This window comes from Cataglyphis hispanica, chromosome 2 (genome assembly GCF_021464435.1).
Source record: "Cataglyphis hispanica isolate Lineage 1 chromosome 2, ULB_Chis1_1.0, whole genome shotgun sequence".
In the NCBI taxonomy this organism is placed as follows: Eukaryota; Metazoa; Arthropoda; class Insecta; order Hymenoptera; family Formicidae; genus Cataglyphis; species Cataglyphis hispanica.
Genome location: NC_065955.1, coordinates 9,960,541 through 9,983,399, shown reverse-complemented (window position 1 = coordinate 9,983,399; position 22,859 = coordinate 9,960,541). Strand labels below are relative to the sequence as shown.

At 32.4% G+C, this 22,859-nt stretch overlaps 2 protein-coding genes across 13 annotated transcripts in view; one reads left to right on the top strand and one right to left on the bottom strand.

Moving 5' to 3' along the window:
• Positions 1 to 22,625, bottom strand: part of LOC126859169 (uncharacterized) — a 131,658-nt gene extending 109,033 nt beyond the window's left edge. For all 3 annotated transcript variants that reach the window (XR_007688760.1, XM_050610207.1, XM_050610206.1), the window contains exon 1: positions 21,668 to 22,625. Coding sequence is in view for 2 of the 3 variants with exons in the window: in XM_050610207.1 (XP_050466164.1) it covers positions 21,668 to 21,707 (40 nt within the window). In the remaining variant the exon portion in view is untranslated. The remainder of the gene's footprint in view (positions 1 to 21,667) is intronic.
• The window catches only part of LOC126859139 (hormone receptor 4-like), a 165,571-nt gene that overhangs the window by 131,640 nt on the left and 11,072 nt on the right, over positions 1 to 22,859 (top strand). For 8 of the 10 annotated variants that reach the window (XM_050610148.1, XM_050610147.1, XM_050610151.1 and 5 more), the window contains 3 exons: positions 7,881 to 7,985; positions 15,896 to 16,900; positions 17,344 to 17,917. In XM_050610148.1, the coding sequence (XP_050466105.1) occupies positions 7,881 to 7,985; positions 15,896 to 16,900; positions 17,344 to 17,917 (1,684 nt within the window). The remainder of the gene's footprint in view (positions 1 to 7,880; positions 7,986 to 15,895; positions 16,901 to 17,343; positions 17,918 to 22,859) is intronic. The other 2 variants (XM_050610156.1, XM_050610155.1) reach the window with 1 other exon arrangement.

Here is a 22,859-nt window from a genome sequence, read left to right as displayed (position 1 = left end):
TCTCTGTAGGATTTGATTTGTTACCCATTAAACGTTGAATAAAAGTTGTTCAAGATATTGGTGTTTAAAATAAAAAATAATATGTAAATATAATGCAATCTAATTTTTGTTGCGTTCTTATTATAGTGATATATTACGAAAAAGTAATAAATTTTAATTTATATTAAATTTAAAGTTTCTTTTTTTGTTTCTTTTTTTATTCATTAACAAAGAACAATAAAATATTATAAATAATCAATTACTATCGCTCTTAATGCTTTACGAAGAAATGTGTAAATTTTCTTTACATCGTCTAACTGTTGCGAAAGACAATTTACATCGAAAAAATGCTGTCGCTATCGACGACGGTGAAAATACGTTACGAATAACGCGTCTTCTGCTCGTTGCCGAAAAAAAAAGAAGGAAACATTCTCCGGCGATGTTCCATTAAATCACGCGCCGACGACGACGTCGTGAAGGAACGAGTGGAACGGATTTCGATCTTTTACCACGGCGCTCACTCGTTCGTCGCGCTTATGACACAACACGGTAGAGTTTGCCGTAGGAAAAGTAAGGTAAGGCCAGTGTTATAATAGAAACTTTCACTACGGAGGTTCAACGTACCGAGTCGCCGACTCTCACTGGCCGTTCTCACTACTTGCCCGAGCATCCGACACACCGACATACACCGGGTGTCTCTGTGTTTCTCCATCGCGCGTGGATGTTCTCTTTGCTCTCTCCCTCTTGGGACAAATTAAGAGACAGTATCTGTACTCTGTTGTTTTGTAGATGACGCTCCATTGTCGCGTAAACGTAAAGGAGAAATCGACGAACGATTCCCGCACGCGCGCGTTTAACATGGTCATGTTTAACCAGAATTCTTTCTTCCGCGGCGGAAGCCAGCGAGAACGGAACGTCATTGTCATATTCATCTTTGTACCAACAACTTTCTTGCAAGGATAGTATTCTAACCGGATAGAATAATTGGAGGCTGAGATAACGTGATACATAGAATAGATGCATTCCAGTGAATGATCATTCTCTATGTTTATATATATATATATATATATATATATATATATATATATATTATCGGTCATTCTTTGTTGTATCCATTTTATGATGCACGTTCGCGGAAGCGCAGACACTTGCTCGTCCTTATCTGTTGTTGAGAGAAAGAAAGTTAGATGAACAAGATTGAATTCTGACAGACCGAACAGCTGGTTTTACTTTGTAACTATGACACAAAATGATCAAGAATCTGACCCTTTAAGTAGCGTATTAAGTCGTCGATACACTGATGTATTGATAGCATGTGAAGCAATTGTAAGCATGGCGAAAGAAAATATTTGTTTAATATAATTTTCAATTTATATAAATAAACGTTTACGAGAATAAAATTAAAATCAATTATCTCACATTTTTTTTTATATTATTGATTTAAAAGTGAATATCGAAAGAGAGAATAATATTTTATCCAATATTATATAAAATATTGAATAAAATAATATCAAAAATATTTAATCAATCTTTTATTCATCACATGTTGACATATACCTTTTCTTATTTTTTTTTCTTTATCTTCTCTCCTATTTTATTGTATTTAAATTTGTTTAATCAGCATACAAGTTGCTGATTATAAATTAAACATTTTACGTATTAAATTTTGTCGGTAAACTTATTTAAACATTTACAAGTTAAACGACTGCATCAATTAAGAAAAATGTAGTTCAAATTGACAAGCATCTATCATAAGTCAGTGTGTTTTTATCTTAGATATCGTTTTAATCTTATGTTAACATACATATATATGCCAATGTTGATATCGCATACTAGGTCGTATTCAGCGCGCGAATTGTCGTTAGTGTTTTAACTTCATTCAAAAACGGCACGTGTACAACTCTTTTTCGCCGATAGACAATTTTAAGGTATGCTAAAAGACAAGACATTCGTATATTCATATAGTCTGCTTAGATAAGTACTAATTTATCTCTTCACATAACGGTGCCGCACGAGAACAGATAAGATTATATTCACTTGACTAGACTATATTCACCTTCCATGGTAACTCGAATATTTTTAGATACAATACACAACATAATGTAAAAATAACAAAAAAAATTAATAATACAAATAAAATATATGCTAACATAACAGTCTTAATAAAAAAATAAAATACAGAAACATTATCAATATTTTAATATTGATAATTACACAAAAATGTGCAATATTAACACTTTCAACCATTTTTAAATATTTTCTTATAAAAAATTATTGCTATGTAATATAATAATAAAATATAATAATAAAAAAAAATTATAGCCCCAAAATTTTTGATTTCTTATAAGTATTTTGCGTTTATTAATTAAAATTTTTTTTTTTTTTAAATTCCATATATAGAGCTAGCAGAACTATGTATTAAAAACTTAATAAAATTAATGTTACTTGTGCAGATAATACCTTCCAGATAACGTTTCTACTTGTCCATGACTCACCGGAAAATCGTAAAATTTCCGGTCTTTATGAATTGCTTTTTAATATTCTCTTCCTGACCGAGACTTTCATATGTGTACGCGACTAACCTAACCAGGAATTCGATTATATCGAGACTGCCGTAGGAACTATTAGCGATTCTTCGATGAGAACTGCGACGAGACGAAACAGAAAGAGAAAGAAAAAGAGAGACTATTATCGTTTAATATAAGAGATATGGAAAAACGAATACGGGCACGAAAGTAGGAGAGACCTAGGATGCTATGGCGTGGGAGAGTCACTTTCACCGTCTGCAGTCTCCATAACGGTAAAATCTACGCGGTATAGAAAATTAGATGTTTCAGTCCATGAACAAAATTGGCACAAATGAAATCAACACAAATTCTTTAACAATTTTATATTGTCACAAGATTTTTTTTTTATACAGAGTATCTGTCTTTACTTAGCAAATATAGTCTTTATATTTCTGGCTGCATGTATCTTTTTATATATTGAATATTTTATAAAACTTGTGATTTTATGCACTTATTGAGAATTTTATAAGATTTTAAAAAATTTATGATTATGAGAATTTTATAAGGTAGAAGCTACTTTGTATATTAACATAATTATGTAACTTTATGATCATATAATTTCATTTTCAATAAATTAGTCAAATTATCGCCATATGACATTCTTAACGATTTATGCGAAATAGAAAGTTGTAATCTTTTGATTGAAGAATAAATAAGTATAGGATGAACTAGCACGATGTGAAAGGTGTTAATAAACATAAGCTTCCTGTAAAGCATGACATAAAAGACAACTTCATGTTCTTTTCCTATTTATGGTTATCACATCGTCACAAATATCTCAAAAATTATATGAATATATTCTTTCATGAGAGTGTATCTGTAAATATTAATATTTATAGAAAATGTATGTATTAAAATAAAACTTAAAAATGTTTTAAAAGTGTTATTAGTTGCTTGTAAAATATATTTGTTACCCTTCCGTCAAAATATATTTTTAATTAACGTTTTTGTTAAAATAATTCGAGAATACTTTTTTGAATATTTTCTTTCAACAATAAGTTAAAAAAATAAAGGTTTTAATCAATTTTATTCTCGAAAAGTTATATATAGCTTTATTCTGTAGTATTTGTCTTAATATACCGATTAATCATGAATATAATTAATTTCCAAAAACTACTTTTTCCCTATCATACGAAATCTATTAGGATGACTAGATTTACGAATCTGCAGATACAAGGAAATGATATTAAATGTATATCGCACAATATATGTATAGATATAGAGCATACATAAAACAAACACCACGATGTGTGCTACTAGTAGCGTGAAACTCGAAAAAGCTCGCCCGAGATAGACGGAGCTTGCGTGGCTTTGAGCCCGATGGCCGCACTCTTGCACTCGCAGCAGCCATGCAAGTGCGCACGCGCACACACATCCACACACGTACAAAAGCCGAGTGTCACGTCGGCCGACCTCTCGCAAGAGGAGACCGTCGTAGGTTAGTGCTAGTATTGGCTGCACTTTCCATCTCAGTGTGTGAATGCATGTACTTGCAGTCACGGCGCGGCGGCGGACGGTTCTCTTGCGTGCGCGCGCGAGCGCCCGCGGCGGTCGTATGCATGCATTGGTTACGCAAGAATAGCGGCGTGTGTGAGACTGCTGACCCACATACGGCAGGGAGCAAGGACCCCTCGCTGGTACGACTCGTATACTCAATCGAGCGAGTCTGCATGTGTGTGTGCGATGCGAGGTGCGCGCGCGCGAATGTGCACATGCGTACGTCACATCGCAGCAGCGTGGAGATGCGCTTTGCTCTAACGTGTGCCATCTAGTATCGCGCGAATGTACCGACGCACACACTCGCCCGCGCGATTCATTAAGCGTCGTTCACACTATTTACGCGACTGACCGTTCCTTGATGTTGAAGATGTGAAATTTATATGTCTCTTTTATTGATCTTGCTGTCTCTATCAATCTTACCTTCATTTCTAAAATAGAAATCCCTATATTGTATAGCACTATATTTTTCAATTTCACAACTTTATTAATTTTTTATTTTTAAATAAGTACACATCTACAATCTTTCATACAATACAAAAATTTAATTAAAATCGTTTGATAACGTAAAAATGTGTACAGTATAAGCGTACAAATATAAATCATATATTTAAACTTGAATGTTTTAAATTTAAATATTTGTAAGAATAAAATAATTGACAGTTAAAAAAAACAAAACGAAAAGAATGTGTTGATTTGTTACATTCAAATTTTTTATCATAAAACTACGTATTTTTTACACCCACATTCAGAATCTAATTAGACTTTCTTTTTTTTATCAAGGAGATTGAAGAAATGTTAAAACTTTTAATTATCTCATAATTGTTAATTTATATTTTTTATAATTATAATTATATCGAAACTAATTATGATGGGACTTGAAATCACAAAAATTCTCATATTTTTTAAATGACACTTGCAAAATTATTGCATAAATTGCTACACGTGAGAAAAACAAAAGAACTTTCATAAGCGCAAAAGACTAACCTATGAATATCAGTAGCAACAAGCTAGCAGGTGATTTGCTGGACGATATTAATTAAACATGAAACTTGCTTATAAGTATAGCTACGTACTTCTTGCTGCTAGACTATCACTAGCTGAAGGAGTAGCGCGTAGGAGTACCTACAAGAAGTTCTACGGCACGCTAGAATAAACAACTTTCGAAATGGAGATAGACAATGTTGCAGAATATTAATGTCGCTCGGATTAGTTGAACGAAGTTTACGCGTTGAAAACAAACAAGAGTATATCTGCTATGATGAACTTCTCTTCCTTGCATCTTTATCGTAACAAATATAACTGTTCCGCAATATAAATATATTTTGATACTTGTTAGGTTAACATTATTAGATCATAAGAATTATAAAAAAATACAATTAAGAAGTTTGTTTTATCTATATCAAGTATATTAAAGTGTCATAAATGTAAAAAGAAATTTCTCCATATATGAAGTCCAAGCACAAAGTATATAAATTCTAATTATATGCCTCTTAATGATGAAAATTTATGTGAATTTTTGCTCATAATTATTATTTTTCGGTTAATACCATTTATATTGACTCTTAATTAACAGATATTTACGTTTATTTCTAAATTACTTGTATTTCAACGAGTTTGTTAGTATAAATATATCGCGTTCAACTTTCGTTCAAATTCGGAAAACTTGGAATGTTGATTCAAAGACAACTTGCGCTAAGAAATGCGTAAATGTTATATCTCACGATCGTAAAACTGTCTTTATTCGAAAATAGCACGGAGTTACATGAACGGCGATGCACGAACATCGATTAAATGTCTCAGCATAAGATGTTATAACGTGTTATGAATAATAAATCATATAAAAAACATGATACAAATTAAAAACGTACTTATAATGTATACTGTAAATTTTATTTTATTATGAAAATACTAACTAACTTTTTAAAAACTGTACTGACGTAAATGTAATAATTTATAACTTTAATATTTTTTATAAGAGTAAATTGCCACTTTCGTGAATCAAAAACTTTATTATAAATTAAAAATATAAATCTAATATTTTTACGGTTGTCTGCTAAACTTTTGTTTAAAAGGTAGAAATTTTTCATTTAAAACTAACTCTAGAAAAGATCGTTCTCCCTCTCCCCAAAAAAAAAAAATTATACTTTAATTAAAAACTATTCCCTTTCCTGATGAGATGTTTTTTTAGAAAAATTAAAACATCTAACTATGAAAATATGTCATGTCTGTTTTAACAGTATTATGTTACACTTGTTGCATTCACTGAATAACTGAATAAATGTATATACAGATTATACAGATATTAATAGAGGACAAACAAAAAGAGAACAGATCAAAATAGAAAAAAAAATGAAAAGCATGGAGATAAAAATAAATGCTTGCGTCATGCAAAATGCAAATATTGTTGCAACAGCACGAGCGCCAGCAAGACATGCATATTTCTCGAACGAAGACACGGATGAAGCGGCGCATAAAAATTCACACGATTGATGCGCATCATCGCCCTTATTAAAACGACCCGCGGCGGTTAGGTCGGGCACTGTCGTAAAACCGCTTAGACGTCCGATCTTTTTGACCGTGTTACGACCGACTGAAGCGACAGCGCAATTGTTCGCCATCCGTCCCCGCGATAAGGCGCGCGATTTGTTATTATCGTTGGCTTCGCATTATTAAAATGACCCCCGTTGCAGCCGCTATCGTCTCTCATAGACCACGTCTCGTCTAGCGCTAGACCGAGGAGAGTGGATGAATGCGCTCGTAAAACTTGTAAGCTGATCCTTGGAGCTTTGCTGTGTCGGCGAGCGGAGTCGACATACATACATACATACATACATACATACATACATACATACATACATACATACATACATACATACATACATACATACATACATACATACATGCACACATCGCGGGATCCGTCTTTAATTATTCCATTACGATACAATGTATGATGCGATGTGCTACAGTACAATACATTGTATCTTGAGAACCTTTTAAAACGAAAGTGTCTCGCGGTAAACGATACATGCATTGCCGCGCAAGTAGCGATCCAATTGTACGTTATTGCCGACTAAAGCGGGGTTAATGGCGAACTATGCGTTCGCCATAATCGCCCGCGTGCGTCCGCACACACGTACTTTCATCGCGAACCGATCTCCTCGCAATAGTCGCTAACTATTCGCTTATATGCATGCGAGATCAATCTCGACTTCGAGGAGAAGTGCATCAATAGAAATGCATTAAAACACAAAAAGTAAAACAGAAATTATCGCAAAATGCAAATTTTGTATACTCGTATATTTAGCGGCGAAAAAAATTCAACTGACTTAATATTACGGATTAATATTCTTGTCATTACATGAGAATCGCATATTTATAAAATATAAAATACAAGCTAAAATATAAAAAAAACTACATTTTCTAAATTGATAAGTTATCTGTGATGGAAAATTGAATTATATTTAAGATCTGTAAACAATATTAGAAAGGAATAAATTTTTAATTTCAATTGATATATATATATATATATATATTCAATTATATATAAAAGATAAAATTAGATTTATCTCCTAAATGCAAATAAGATCAATGTAGAGTAAACTGGAAATTGAAAATCAAATTTTGATAAGAATAAACGTAAAGACAATTTTCACACGTGACATTTGAAATATAATTTATATCGAAATATAAATTTACTCAGATTTAATGCTGATTTTAATAGCTTTTCAAAGACAAGATTATTAATAAATAAGTAATGTAACTCGTTAGTAGTTACGAGTAATTTTCATTTAACAAACGCTGATATTAATCCTTACCATTTTTTGCTTTTAGGAATTATGACCCTTCCGAGCAGCCCGTGTGAGATAGACAACATGAGCTTGTTTCAAGATCTCAAGTTGAAAAGGAGAAAGGTCGACTCCCGATGTAGTAGCGACGGTAAGAATATCTCAGCGATATATCGCAACGACGGACATAAAAGAATCGAAAGCATATAAAATTAACATATAGCGTGTTTATCTTAGAAAGTGTCGGATATAAAAAGTTTTTCCCCATAGAATGCTTCGTTTTTTTAATTATTTGCTTCACACGTTTGCAATGTCGCAACATATTATTATATATTAATATATTATAATTAATATTTTATTTAAAGTTGCTCTACCATGTATTCACGTTCTATTGAAACGAAGTGTCTCGACAGCAACTGCTCAAGAAAAAAGAAACATACAAATACGCAAAAACAAAGAAGATAAAGAGATAGAAATTGAGATTGTCTAGAGATGAGATATAATGCCTAGAATCTAGTTTCGATTCTAATGGTTGACGTAATCGCGCTAGAAAGGATCGTATATCGTATACTGTCAAGCAAATTATGATGCACTGGCCGATCTTTTCATATTGAGATTACTCGGAACAAGTTGTAAAACTGACCGATGTTCAAGCGTAACGATTATTTAGTATCCGGTAATGGAGAAACGACGTTTAATGTACGCGTAACAATGATGATCTTTATAATTCACAGCAAATGAGAAATCATTCTAACTATAGACGACGCAATTTAATCTTCTCAACTTTACGAAGCATGTAAAAAATATTATTTCACTATTATTGATAAATGTGTATATAAAAAGATCGTTATCTTTTTATGTATTATTCTATTTTAGCAATTATTCTATTTTTTTATACATTTCTATGTGTATTTTTATTTTCTGTCTAAATCAGAATTATCTCTAAATTATTATATGTATAATTATATTTAAATAGTTAATTTTAGTTTCAACAAATAATGTGATTGATATTTTTTTTTAAGAAAAATCAACTTTAAGTTCGCGATTCACATAATCGATCGATTAAACGATTCGTATTTTTTTGTGAAATAATTTCTTAACAGTTTGTACTTTATTTATTAGCTAAGATTTACACTGTATTTATCTGATCTTTTATATTCTTCATTATTGTTTTGCGCATTTATATATGCGATTACGTCATATCCGCGAAATTGATATTTCACTATATGGCATTCAAAAACTAATTTGCGCATGTGGAATTAATACTACGTAGACCACATCTATATCATATCAAAATAAAATATCATCATATCAAAATAAAATATCTCGAAAATGATATCGATGCAAAGCACTTTGATATCGTAAAAATAATTGTAATAATAAAAACACTGTAAATAATCATTTTATAGTTTGACTTATTTAAAATTACCGTTAGATAGACAGAAGAAATTCCTTTATTTTTAATGAATTCTTGAATATAATTCTATTCTTTTTAAAAAAGATTTCTTAATCTCCACTTATAGCAAAAAGGATCTATAGATTGACTACACGTATACCTCTTGTCTGGCATTTGCATATAAAAGAAATCGTGACGTATTTGCATCGCGTTGTCTTCTATCAATATATATATATAATTTTCCTCAAGCAGCAGTGTATCTGAAATGGCTCAATGTCCAACCATTCGTTCGCACATTCATCTCGGCCATTCACCATTCATTTCATTCAGTTTCCCGATTTCCCGTACTGCGCGCGCGCTTATCTCGCGTGTTATTCGTTTATTCTTTCTTCCTCTCCCTTTCTCTCTCTTTCTCTTATGTTTCTCGTATGTTTTTTCGTTTCCATTCCTTCGTACTCGATTACAACAACGCGTTACGTCGCGATGCAGCAGGCGATATTACGCGCTCGTCTTCTTATTGTGTCTTCAAGGTAGCTCTCGCGAATGATCGACGGGAAATGGAAACGGGAGGGTTGTCGACGGGAGGGCAGAGGTTGAAACGTGGGTGGCGCGGCGATGGAATCGCTAGCTAGCTCAGGGAAGTTAAGTATGAAGCGAGACAGAGAGATGGGAGAGGGAGACCAGAAGGGAGAAGGGGGCTTGGGATGGTTGCTGCTGGCGTTGCAGGGTTGAATATCAACCCACGCGGTCGTCCCGGACGTGCATCGGTGTTAGTTCGGTTTCGCCTGAACTCGCGTAACCACGCGGCCGTGTATCGCGCGCTTGGTACTCGCGAAAAACGCGCGAAAAACGCGCTAAAAACGGACGTTTCCGATCGGGAACGATACGCGGCTGAACAAACAGAAAGGCCGAAGAGAAACAGGAAGAAAGTGACAGAACCGAACGAGCGAGTTGACGATCACGCGGTGTATCGTGTCGGCCGGACGATCGACGAACGTTGCCGACGGCGACGTCGTCGTATCCGTGGTAAAAATCGCGCGCACGTCACGTCACGTGTTGCCGCGGCCACTGCACATCGAGCTGCATCGATTTTTCGACGCGCTCTCACAAACACGACCGATACCAATGACCCTCGACCTACGGCCGGTTTAAAGGTCAGAGACTGCCGTTGGCCGCGAATCGAGAGAGTCTGCGTTGATGATCTATACTATCTATAGTGGCGAACCTGGCGAGAATCTGGCACGTAAAGAGAAAAAGACTGGACCACTCTTTCAACGTGGATTTTCGATGATACATGAATGATGAGAGAAATGCAGTGCGTCGCGCCGTCAACACGCGTTAAGACTTTTCGAGGAGAACGTACGCTCCGGCATGCTTCCATGCTATAATCTCGCGAATCATTGATCTTTCTTGGCCGCCACCACACGTGCACGTCATATATAGTTCAACGAATATACGACGCAATTATCCAGGCGATGCCGACGCCAGCGGCGTGAGCGGCGCTCATGGATATCGAAAGATGATCAATTTATTGGAAATGCGAGTTTCTCTACCGTTGTTCGCGCTTGATATATTCAATCGATAAGAATTATCGATCAGTGTGATAGATTGGAATAATTTATTTTTTCACGTGATTATGTGGCTCTTGGATTATAATCGCTCACAATAGAAATATACTTGTTGTGATGGAATAACAAAGAAACTAACGCGAGAATATAATTTATTACTTTCTCGCAATAGATGAAACAGATTGATATATAATTTAATGAGATAATACACAATCTGTAAAAAAATTTGGCGATTCGTAGAGAGATGATATTCATGTATACTAGAAAGATGAGATTTGGGAAGAGAGATGGCCGATCAAAGCAACGTTATATCACTTAATCCGTAACGTGTGATTTTTAGCATCGTGAATAAAAAGTAGTGATATTCTTGTTTTAGTCAGACGGTCTATCCACAATTTAAAAACAAATTTCATATTTTATACAAAAAAAAAAAAAAACTGGTGCTTTACTAAAATTATAAAAAATATACGTCGTGATAATAATAATATATTGTAATTTAAGTTGCAAGATCAGTCAATCGAGACTTTTGTCTCAATAATTTTTACGTCAATTTACTGAATGTACAATTTCGGTTAAACATTTCAAGAGTAACATATTTTTCCAAATAATGATATTAAATTCTAAATAAAAAAGAAAGACCAAAGAGAGAGAAGGAGAAACATATCATCTAAAAATGAGATTCTATTTTTGTGCCAGTTTTGATTGGCAATTAAAAAATGATAGATGAAAATCATTTTACACAAATTTAAAATGATCTACGTAACATATCTTTATTTGTTTATAAAAAAATAAAACAACAAATGCAACGATTTCTATGATAGTGAAGACAATCTGTAAGAAGAAGAAAATAATACTCAAGAAAATAATATTCAAGAAAAGCGGAAAAGAGACAATATAATGTTAAAAAGTTCTTGCTATAATATTTCTTATAAACATCGAATTTAATTTATATTAGCCACAGTAGAGATCTATAAAATTATTTAAAAAATGTTTCCTTTGGGAAGTAATGTTTCCATTGCCACTAATCTTGATTGGAACCGACAAGATTGGAATTCACCAAGTATGGATCTAACAACTTTCTACAGGATGCAGAGAAGCAGCTTTCTGCCCTATTTATCTGCGTATCATCCTTACAATAACTTCTCGATAGAATCTTATCAGAGTTACTTTCGCTTCCAGCACTACTTCAGATCGCAATTCAGAGCCGATCCCTATTCCACTTTTAATTATTACAAATGTTTGGATGCGAAGAATTTCTACGCGTCGCTCTTTGGTAAACATTGCATTTATTATTATTACATTTATTTGTAAGCAATATCTTATTATGTTTGTTGATACTTTATAGAATATCTCTTTCTCCATTTCTATTTGTTTCATCTACAAAAAGTAGATGATAAAAATGCTAATCTCTGATAAATTCAATTTTTTTTTAAACAAAGATTATCGCGCGAAAGATCCTATATATAATATAATTTGCTAAAACATTTTTTACAATTTTTATATTATTATTGATTTCTATATAGTTGAGTTTTCTTAACAAAAATTTTATTAAAGTCGACTTCAAAATTATTTATTTGAATTTTTTAATAAGTATAGTCTGATTTTTTTTATCTTTAAGGAATATCTTGTTTTAATTTAAAAAATTGCATATCTTTATATTTAAAATATACATAAAATATACAACATTTTTAAAAATAAAATTAAAATAAACAATTTTTATTAAATAATAAATTAGAGGATATTCTGTTCTCTATATGCTTTATGGACAATCCTTCCAACAATTCCTTTATCTTTTATTGCTTATAATTCAGAGTCTATGGGTATCACAATTTTCATCGAAGAAGATTGATTTAAGTTAATTAAGCAATTATAAAAAAGAAATTATAAAAAAAAATTAAATGAAAGGAATAGTGAAAGTAGTAGCATGTCTTGTGTGTGTATCTCTATAATATTGTCTAATTGTATTATTATATTACTAGGAACAATCTCTTGAACATTTTGAACAATTTGACTATCGATACAAAGGATCAATAACCTCATCACATCTCGCGATAGATAAGCTTTGTTATTTTTAGCCTATCATTGTACGTTAGATTCACTAGTACGTCACTCATGCATCATCTGAAAGCATTGATATTTGCAGCCGATCGTCAATACGATAAATGAATGCCATATGGCATGTCGGATTAATATAATTGCTCTACGAAATATAAATGTGAAATATAATTGCTCTCTACGAAATGTGAATGTGAAATATAATTGCTCTACGAAAATGATGGACATTAAACTTTTTTGATGATTTATAAAGATAGAGATCCTACTCTTCGGTTTGGTAACTATACGAGATAATTCGCGACAGATTACAAGTCCGCGAATGAATAATCCGCTCGACCAATGTCCACGAGAATTGACTATTAATAGCTCGGAAACTGCTACCTAAGTATTCGCAATCACAGCTCGGCCTTGTCAACTGCATTCTTTCCTTGACCTACACGATTGCCTATAAAGTTCCCATATCCTTTTTGCGACACGCAAAAAGCAATTCAAATAGCTATATTTTGTACGTTCTATAGTGTATAATTTTTTCTCGATTTAAAGAGACTAAAATATATTCTACTTTAATATATAAAAATATTTTGTATTTCCCTTCAGTTTATAGATTTTTCACAGAAATAAATGAGTCTGAAATTAAAATTTGTGAATAAAGCGATTCGAAAGAATACACGCACATGCATATGAGATAATTATATTTTTGTTTATTATATTTTAAATTTTTTTACATGTATTTTTCGAAAAAAGAACTAGCGATATGTAAGTTATATAATAATATATGAGTTACACAATCATAAAATTAGTGCTCTCATATATACTATAAAATTTTATATTCTTATCTATACTTGTAGTCACACATAGAATATTTTTTATTGGGTTAATTTCACATTGCGCGTCCTCAATACAAGATTACTTCACATCTCGGTTTACCTTTTCATACCACATAGGGTACGATGCAACGTTAAGAACGCGTCAAAAGCATACGGACGCTTTAATGATTTTCACTCAACCCTCTCTTCTAACGCAATTACAACCTACCAACGTAATTTCCCCATTATGAAAGACACAATGCTTTTCACAATGAAGCTCGTAAGTAAAATCTCTCGAGAGATGTGGCAAATATGAAAATCTAATTTTTTGGAATTATCTTCTAATATGCACAGTTTTTGATTATTATTTAAATATATATATATATATATATATATATATATATATATATATATATATATATACATACATACATACATACATATAATTTCTGATATTTTTATATATATTAGAAAATACAAAAACTTTTTTTTCATAATATGAGATATTTAAAAATTGCCTAGTATTTTCGGCAGGTTAATGTTACTTACTGTTAAAATAAAAATAATAATATAAAATATACATAAATTAAAAGAATAAAATAAAAAAGAATAAAATAAATATTATTATTTTTCATAATTTTCCACATTTTTTTATATATTTAAAAAATTATATTTGAAAAATGATTTTATTTCACAATCAGATATTAAATTTTTGTACTCTCTATACGCATATGTATCTTTTTGTTATAATCCTATTAAATTCATACCGGATTTTCTTATCAGATGTTAATCATGTACATATCTATCTAATCAACAATCGACATTTCTAACTTTTCTTGCTAAAAGACGAGTAAAAATGAGTGAAATAATTAAGTCGTAAATAAATGGTCACAAAATAATGAGCGTGCATTTAAATTTATTGAAGTGGCGCGATTGTTCGGAGGAGATTATGATATCTTTAAAAACCCGCAAAATTTGACAGAGTTTAAAAGAATTGGCAAAAACGAGAGATCGACTCTGCGTCTCAAGATAAGCACTAATTCTTTCACTTTCCTTCAAACAATATATTCTTGTGATATATCTGTATATCAGCAGTAAAGCATATATTTTTTTAAATCTAAGTTAAAATTATATTAAGCAATTTGCATATTAAAAAAATTATAATATATATGTTATAAGATTACAAATATTTAAAAATATTAGAACACTTAATTAACATATTTATATCAATTTTAAATATTTAATATTCATAAAAAATATTTATATATTTTAATATTTTAATGTATTATTAAAAATTTTTATATTAATAGATGCAATCTCTCTCTCTCTCTCTCTCCTGTACCTTCTCTTTAATATTCGAAGTTTAAATATTCGAAACGATTGTTTCCCAACTGAGGTCGATCGTGCGCCATCCGAATACTCTATTATATCGCTAGAAGATAAAATGCGCTGGAATAAAGTGGTCAAACATGTTTATCGTACGAATATAACTTAAAGTATTCTTCGCGAAAAGAAAGTAATTATGGGCGCGGTAAACTCGAGAAGAACACGTCGGATTTATCACGTTTTGCGCGTATCGGAATCTATTATGGGAAGAACTACCATATTTTTATAAGGAAAATTTATTGTATTTTGCGCATACAAGATACCATTGTTGATATGTTTCAGAATTGCGTAACGAGCTGTTGCTTATCGAGACCTGTATAATCGAACATAATACATTGTACGAATTCATCATTCTTCATCTGTAATAGTACTTATATTGTGACATTAAATTACTTTGATTAAATTACTTATAAAAATGATGATTTAATTATTTAACTTTTTTTCCATTAATCTTTCATTTTTGGATTGCAAAAAATAATATATATATATATATATATATATATATATATATATATATATATATATATACACACACACACACACACACAAACTAAAAAAAAGTTTTTAAATTTAAATTTTTGCAATTTAAAAATATTTAAAGGAAAAATATTGGTATCATATGATTTTCACATAAAAACGTAAATTGCCTATAAAACAATGTAATTTAATTGATTTCTTCGCTTTAGTGTATTCTTTCAGATTTTTATATTCATAAGGTACAGAATCGGCGCGAGTAACATTCACAAATTCTATCCTCGAGTGCACCCGCGAGTAAAGAAAAAAAAAAGAACGTTCCGTCAGACTTTCTGCAGTCTGAGTATAAATGTAAAATCAACGCCTTATTTCTCAGACTCCCCGGTATCCCTCGGATCAGCAGGCTCGCCGCAGGGGAACCAGCCGGCGGACGCACCTTCACCCATAAACTTTCCTGCTCCAGGGGAGAGCATGGCCGACACCTCGACCCTGTCGCCGGAAGCAAACATGCCGGGCTCGCCGGGCTGCCCCGTGGTCAGAGTGACGAGCGAGTACCTGCTGGGCAGTCCGAGTCCAGGGACACCACGAGACTCTCTTCGTGGTACCGGTGGAGGCGGCAGCAGCGGCGGTGATGGCGCAAATGGAAGAGGAAACGGACAGGAGGGTCGCGATACGACGTGCTCGACGGACCGTGCATCGCCCGACTCGGTCTTCCCGGATGCTGGTCCGATAGTGAGCTTTAGGGTCGCCGACGAACAGCAGCAGCATCATCAACAATCGCAACAGCAACATCAGCAACAACGCTCCGCTACACCTGCACCGACCAGATCGTCATCCTACTCGCCGGTCCAAGCGGTCTCGTCGACCCCGATTGCTCAGGAGGCTTCCTCGAGAAGCGATACCCCGGACAAGAGTGACTTGTCGTCCGTCCAGATCAAGGAAGAATCCAACTCGGTCTTTGACGGAGGCGGAGGTAGTAGCGGCGGCGGGGGCGGTCGCTCGGAAACTTCCAATCAACCAAGTCACCGGAACAGCCCGTCGTCTCAATTCAATCCGAATCAGAGTGTCAGTCCTGGCACAATCGGGTCTGCCGGGTCCCATGGATCCGCGCAACAGCAACAGCAATCGCCACAGACTCCGCCGACGCCAACAAGACCGCGCGCGCCCTCGGTACCGCCGCATCTGCTGGTTCACCATCAATTTTGGTCGCAAAACACCTCCGGCGTACAGGGGTTCGCCACACAGAGGCTACTCAACGGTGTCATTAGCAGTGCCGTGAGCTACGGCGGACAGAACGCCACTACTGTCTCGACCAATTCCGGCGGCGGTACCAGCAGCACCAGCTGCGTCACCACCGGCGCCACTACTACAGCGACTTCGTGTAAGTATTGTGACTAATGTAATTGTATTTTTTATTAAGTCGCTTCAAAATTACGAATCTCTTCCTCGATTGGTCATTCAAACTTCATGATAAATAATTGAGAATTGTTACGTCATAATATCATTCTCTCTTATAAAATAAACTCAAAAAATAAATAATGTTGAAACTGTAAAATTCTGGTAAAAAAATAATAATCAACATTTGTAAAAAATATATTATATAATAATAAAAAATATTAATGAATGACACACATTTCTAAGAGAGAGTGTCGATTTTAAAAATAATTTTGATAAATTTTCTATAAAATAGATTTAAATTTTATCACGTAATGAAATCGATAAATAATAGAAACGAGTTAAATATTTACATTATGATATACGTTTAAATGACAAAATAAAAAAAAAAGAAAAAAAAAACGCATATGATCCGATGATTCATTTTAGGTGAAGGTATGAAACCACCGGCGCAGAGAGCAGCGCCGGCACCACCGCGGCCCCCGCCCACAGTTTTAATGGGCGAAATCGGCGGCGTCCGTACAATGATATGGTCAGCGCCGCCGTTGGACCCGGTACCGCCGCCAGCGGCATCCTGGACTGCCACGGCGGCAGCGGTCGCTTCGTGTTCCTCGTCGGAGGAGTCGGCCGCTCACCTGCTACTGAATCTCGGCCAGGAATCCAGGGGTAAACCACCCTCCTCCACCGCGGTATCGTATTCGTCTGCCGCCACCGGACCGCCTCTCAATATGGAGAGGCTATGGGCCGGTGATTTGACGCAATTACCAGCCGCGCAACAAATGCAAGCGTTAAATCTCACGGCTTCCGGTTCCGCTGCGCAGCCATGGGTGAGCAACGGCGGCACGATCGTAAAGTCCGAAGCAGCCTCGCAGTCCATATCGTTCGCGCCGCCGGCGCCCCCCTTGCCACCCCAGGAACACGAGGAAGACGAGACGCCCATGATATGCATGATTTGCGAAGATAAGGCAACTGGCTTGCACTATGGCATCATCACGTGCGAAGGGTGAGTATTATGAGATTAAATATCGTATCTTTTTTGCTGTACGTAGATCAACGCATGATAAAAATCGTTTGCATATTCCGCTATATAACTTGATGTGTTATTTCCGATATTTGTTTTATTAATTTTAGAAATTTTTATTTTTGACTCCTTTCCCTTTTCTCATTCACGCGAAGATATTATAATCCTACAATATTTTTTTTTTATCATTGAATTTAAAATTAATAATTTTATGATTTTAAATTTATATACAATACTTTTACAAATATTTAATAACTAACCACATTTCATCAATTTTATATTGGAGAAAACATTTGCAACTTTGATGTTAAATGCACAATTGAATACATAATGTTGAATACAAAATGATTCGAATTCACTATAATCTTACAATTAATTAAAAATTAAAATAAAATTAAAAAACAAATCTTACTTCTTTAAAAATATAATCGATTTAAATGATCAATAATATCTGATAAATGTCGAATAAATGTCTTACATTTTACAAATTATATAGTTTTTTTCTGAAATATATTTTCATCACATACAATAAAAACTCGCGCGAAATATTTTGCAACTATTAATTGGAATTAGAACTACAAACTGGACAAGTGGAAGAAATTTTAGATTAAATTCATAAATTAATAGAAATCTATGTAAATTCAAAAAATAGTAATAATAAATTTATGCTAAACATACTTTATTCGCAATAAATTCATTCCTGCAACAGCAATCGATTCGCGCGTGCATTCTAATCACTCTAATAATATGGGTTAATTGAGACTTTATATGTATTTACTCGATCAATCAAGGTTTTTTGGCGAGTTGTAACTAAAAAAAGAATCGATTGATTCGCTTTAATTAGATTTAATTATATTGATTTATTGGTATATATATATATATATATATATATATATATATATATATATATATATATAATGAGCATAGCGTTTATGTTATCGAAATCGTGTTGGTTAATTGCAAATACGAGTAACTTGCATCGATCTTCGACCTTTATCAACATTCGTGCAAATGCATCTAACTGTACTTTGCACAAGAAATATCAAGTTTTGAGTAAACTAATCTCAGAGCGGATACTATCAGTTCATTTATACAGAAAGTTTGTACATGAGAGACATGGCGGTTTGTTTGTTGTGATCTTCTTATACATATTCATAATTAAGTTTTATCCGTTTTATAAATAAACCTTAAATTACTTTGAAGATAATACATTTGGAAAAGCACTTATCGAAAAGAAATTCTATATGTACTAAAATTTATATAATACGAGATTTGTATACTTGATAAATCAATCATATTTGATTTATATTATCGATATTTTAAAGCTCTTCAAATAAAATAAAATATTAAATGCAGACAATTTTTGAATGTACTTTGAATAATTTTTAATAATTATTTAAAGAAATATTTGCAATGCTTGATATATTATTGACAAAAAAAAATTTTTTTAATTTTTCATAGTTCGAAAAATTTATTCTATATTTTTTCATGTTTGATATTAATTTATATTTTATTAAAAAACACTCTTGTAGATTTAATAAAAATTTATAATCTGTAAATTTCGGATTTTTATATATTTAGTTTGAATTTTTCTCCAAATAATAATTATTTGCATCTATATTATTTATATTTTTATATTTAAAAAAATGATTTGTTAAAATATGTTAGTTTTTATAATTATTTTATAATTATAATTATTTTTATAATTATTTCATGGCATATAAATATTTCATGGTATACGTAAATGAGATTAAATATTAACTGATAATCCCAATGCTTGCTTCTTTCTCATAGCACATTTTAATACGTGTGAAGGATACTTGTTGCATTTACTCCGAGTATTTTCCAAAGATTTCTTTCTTTCTCCCTTTTTCTCTCTTTCTCTCTCCTAACTTTTGATTACTTCATGAAATTACCACGAGATATCGTATCTCTCTTGCCTATCCTTATTTAACTTTGGTTTCTCGAGCGTGCAAGTAGATTAGACGAGAAAAGTCTGCGTAAAGTTTTTCCTTCGCACCCACAATACTTGTAACTTATTGTTAGTGGATGAATCCTTGATTCAATCTCATCATTTTCGCTATGTATAAAAATGTTTCTTAGGATAAACAATCTCTCCTCTATCCGTAATATACGATCTATTTTATTTAAAGAAGTTAAAGAAACAGATTCTCCATCAAATTTAAAAACATATTTTTGCAAACGAAAAGTACAAATCAAAAGTACAAAAAAAGAGACAAATCATTTTTTTGTCAAATTTTTTTAACCTCGACCAAACTTCCTAATCTGTCATTTTTTTTATTCTTAAAAAATTTGAAGTTTGTATAATTTTATTATATTTAACTTATATTTTTCATTATATCTCCTGTTGATATAAAAAGATCATTTAATTCTTGAATTTTTAATCGAATCTTACAATTAGTTAAATGATTAAATATTTACTCAAACGCTTTTCGTAATTTATTGATTTATCGATTATATGAATTGAAAAATATTGAAAAATTATTTAATAAATTATTTTTTTATGTACATGATAACATAAGTATTTGTTTTACTTCTCTGTTCAAAAATATGCTTATATATATATATATATATATATATATATATATATATATATATAATATAATAAATATAAAATATAATAAATATAATAAATATAAATAAAATACACCGTACTCTATTGTTGTGTGAAAATACAATTTAAATCGAGGAATGTCAACTATTTTTATCAATAAATTGTACACATATTAATGCATTATAATATAATACATTATAATGCATTAATATGTGTACAATTTATTGATAAAAAATAGTTGACATTCCTCGATTTAAATTGTATTTTCACACAAACAATAGAGTACGGTGTATTTTATTTTATATGTATTATATTATAATGCATTAATATGTATACAATTTATTGATAAAAAATAGTTGACATTCCTCGATTTAAATTGTATTTTCAGACAAACAATAGAGTACGGTGTATTTTATTTTATATTTATTATATTATAATTTATATATATATATTTATATATATATATATATATATATATATATATATATATATATATATATATGTATAAGCATATTTTTGAACAGAGAATTAAAACAAATACTTATGTTATTATGTACATAAAAAAATAATTTATTAAATAATTTTTCAATATTTTTCAATTCATATAATCGATAAATCAATAAATTACGAAAAACGTTTGAATAAATATTTAATCATTTAACTAATTGTAAGATTCGATTAAGTAAGAAAAAAAAAATAAAAAATTTATCTAATATACAAAATTTGATATAATTAAATTATGAATAATAAATTAAATTATGAATTAAATTATAAATTAAAAATAAAATTCGATTTTTTAAAATCTGATTTGTTAGGTTTTTAAAGATATCGAATATAGCACGCATTTCGTAGAAGCTATGATAATCTTATCGTTTGTTTTTCTTGTCTCTTCTAATTTTATCTTATTATTTTTTGTTATTCAATTTAAGAAATGAATACTATCTATTACGTTTAAATTTTTAACTGTTTTTTTTTTAATATTTCAGAGAAATTAATTTCTAAAAAATTTTTATATATTATTTACATTAATTGAGAAAGAGAGAGATAGCAAGACAAAAGAGAATTTGTGAAGTCTAAGAAAGAATATTTTTGTCACTTTATATCAGTCAAATGTCATATTACGCTTAAAAAAATTATAAAAGAATTTATTTTGTTACCTGTGTAAATCACAGCAGAGACTCTTTCAATAGGAGTCATCCCTCTTAATTAATCCATTACGACGAGCCTTTGATACCTGTCGATGTTCCCTGATACTTGATAGTTTCGATAGTTATCGCGATTCTTTGTACACTAAACACTCACACTGTTTTATCATGTTCCTCCATAACATTCGCGAATAACGCTAAATACGCTGAATAATACGTCATTCATATCAATATTCCGACGACTGCAGAACAATATCGAGTATCAATAAACGCGTGTAATCGCGATCGAACCGATTAATTGACACATGATCGCCCGATAAATCATTCGACACTCGATCATACTCAAGACAATCCGTTACGTGTATATTCATAAAATACCTTCGAAGGGCGCAACACAATCATATTTCTATGACGGGACGCGGTCGATGTCGATCATACATACGCGTTTACTAGCGCGATCTAGTAGGATAATTGAAAACGATCGTACTGTAAACTCAGCACTTTTGGCGCGCAATGGAATTTGGACCGACGTTGAAATTTCGAGAAGACGTCATCAATCATGGCGGATGCGCTGACGTCACGCGAATATTATAGACGAACCGGGATCGATTGATCTATCCCTTTCGATTCGTTTTATGCTTCTCGATCAATCCCTTTCGATTTGTTTTATGCTTTTCGCTAATCCGGATGCTCGCTGATCCGGATAACGCTCGCGATGCTCGTCGAACGACGCGAGATACATAATATCCTTTCGAACGGCGGATCACTGGACATCGGTCCGATCGAAACGCGAACGATGATCGCAAATATCGACGAACGCGTCGCGATCGTCGGTTAAATTGATACACAAACGATTGCATGATTTGTTAGATTCGACACTCCCATTCTTTTTGTACGCGGAATCCGCCCAGGATGGGCGAGACGACGCGGGACCGGGAAGCGGTAGCGATTCGATCTTCCACCGGCGACGCGCGACACGAACTGTGACCGGTTCTTCAGAAATTTGGTCATGTGACCGCTCCTCGTGGTTTACTTCACGCGTTTACGCGACATGAATATACTCTTTAGAAGCGTGGATGTCTTAAGATATTTTATTTGTATACTGACGCTTAACGTTCATTTTCAATGTCAAAAGACATCATGTGATTAAAAATAACGAATTAATATATTTTTTTTTTAATCTTGTGATGTCCTTTACCGCTGA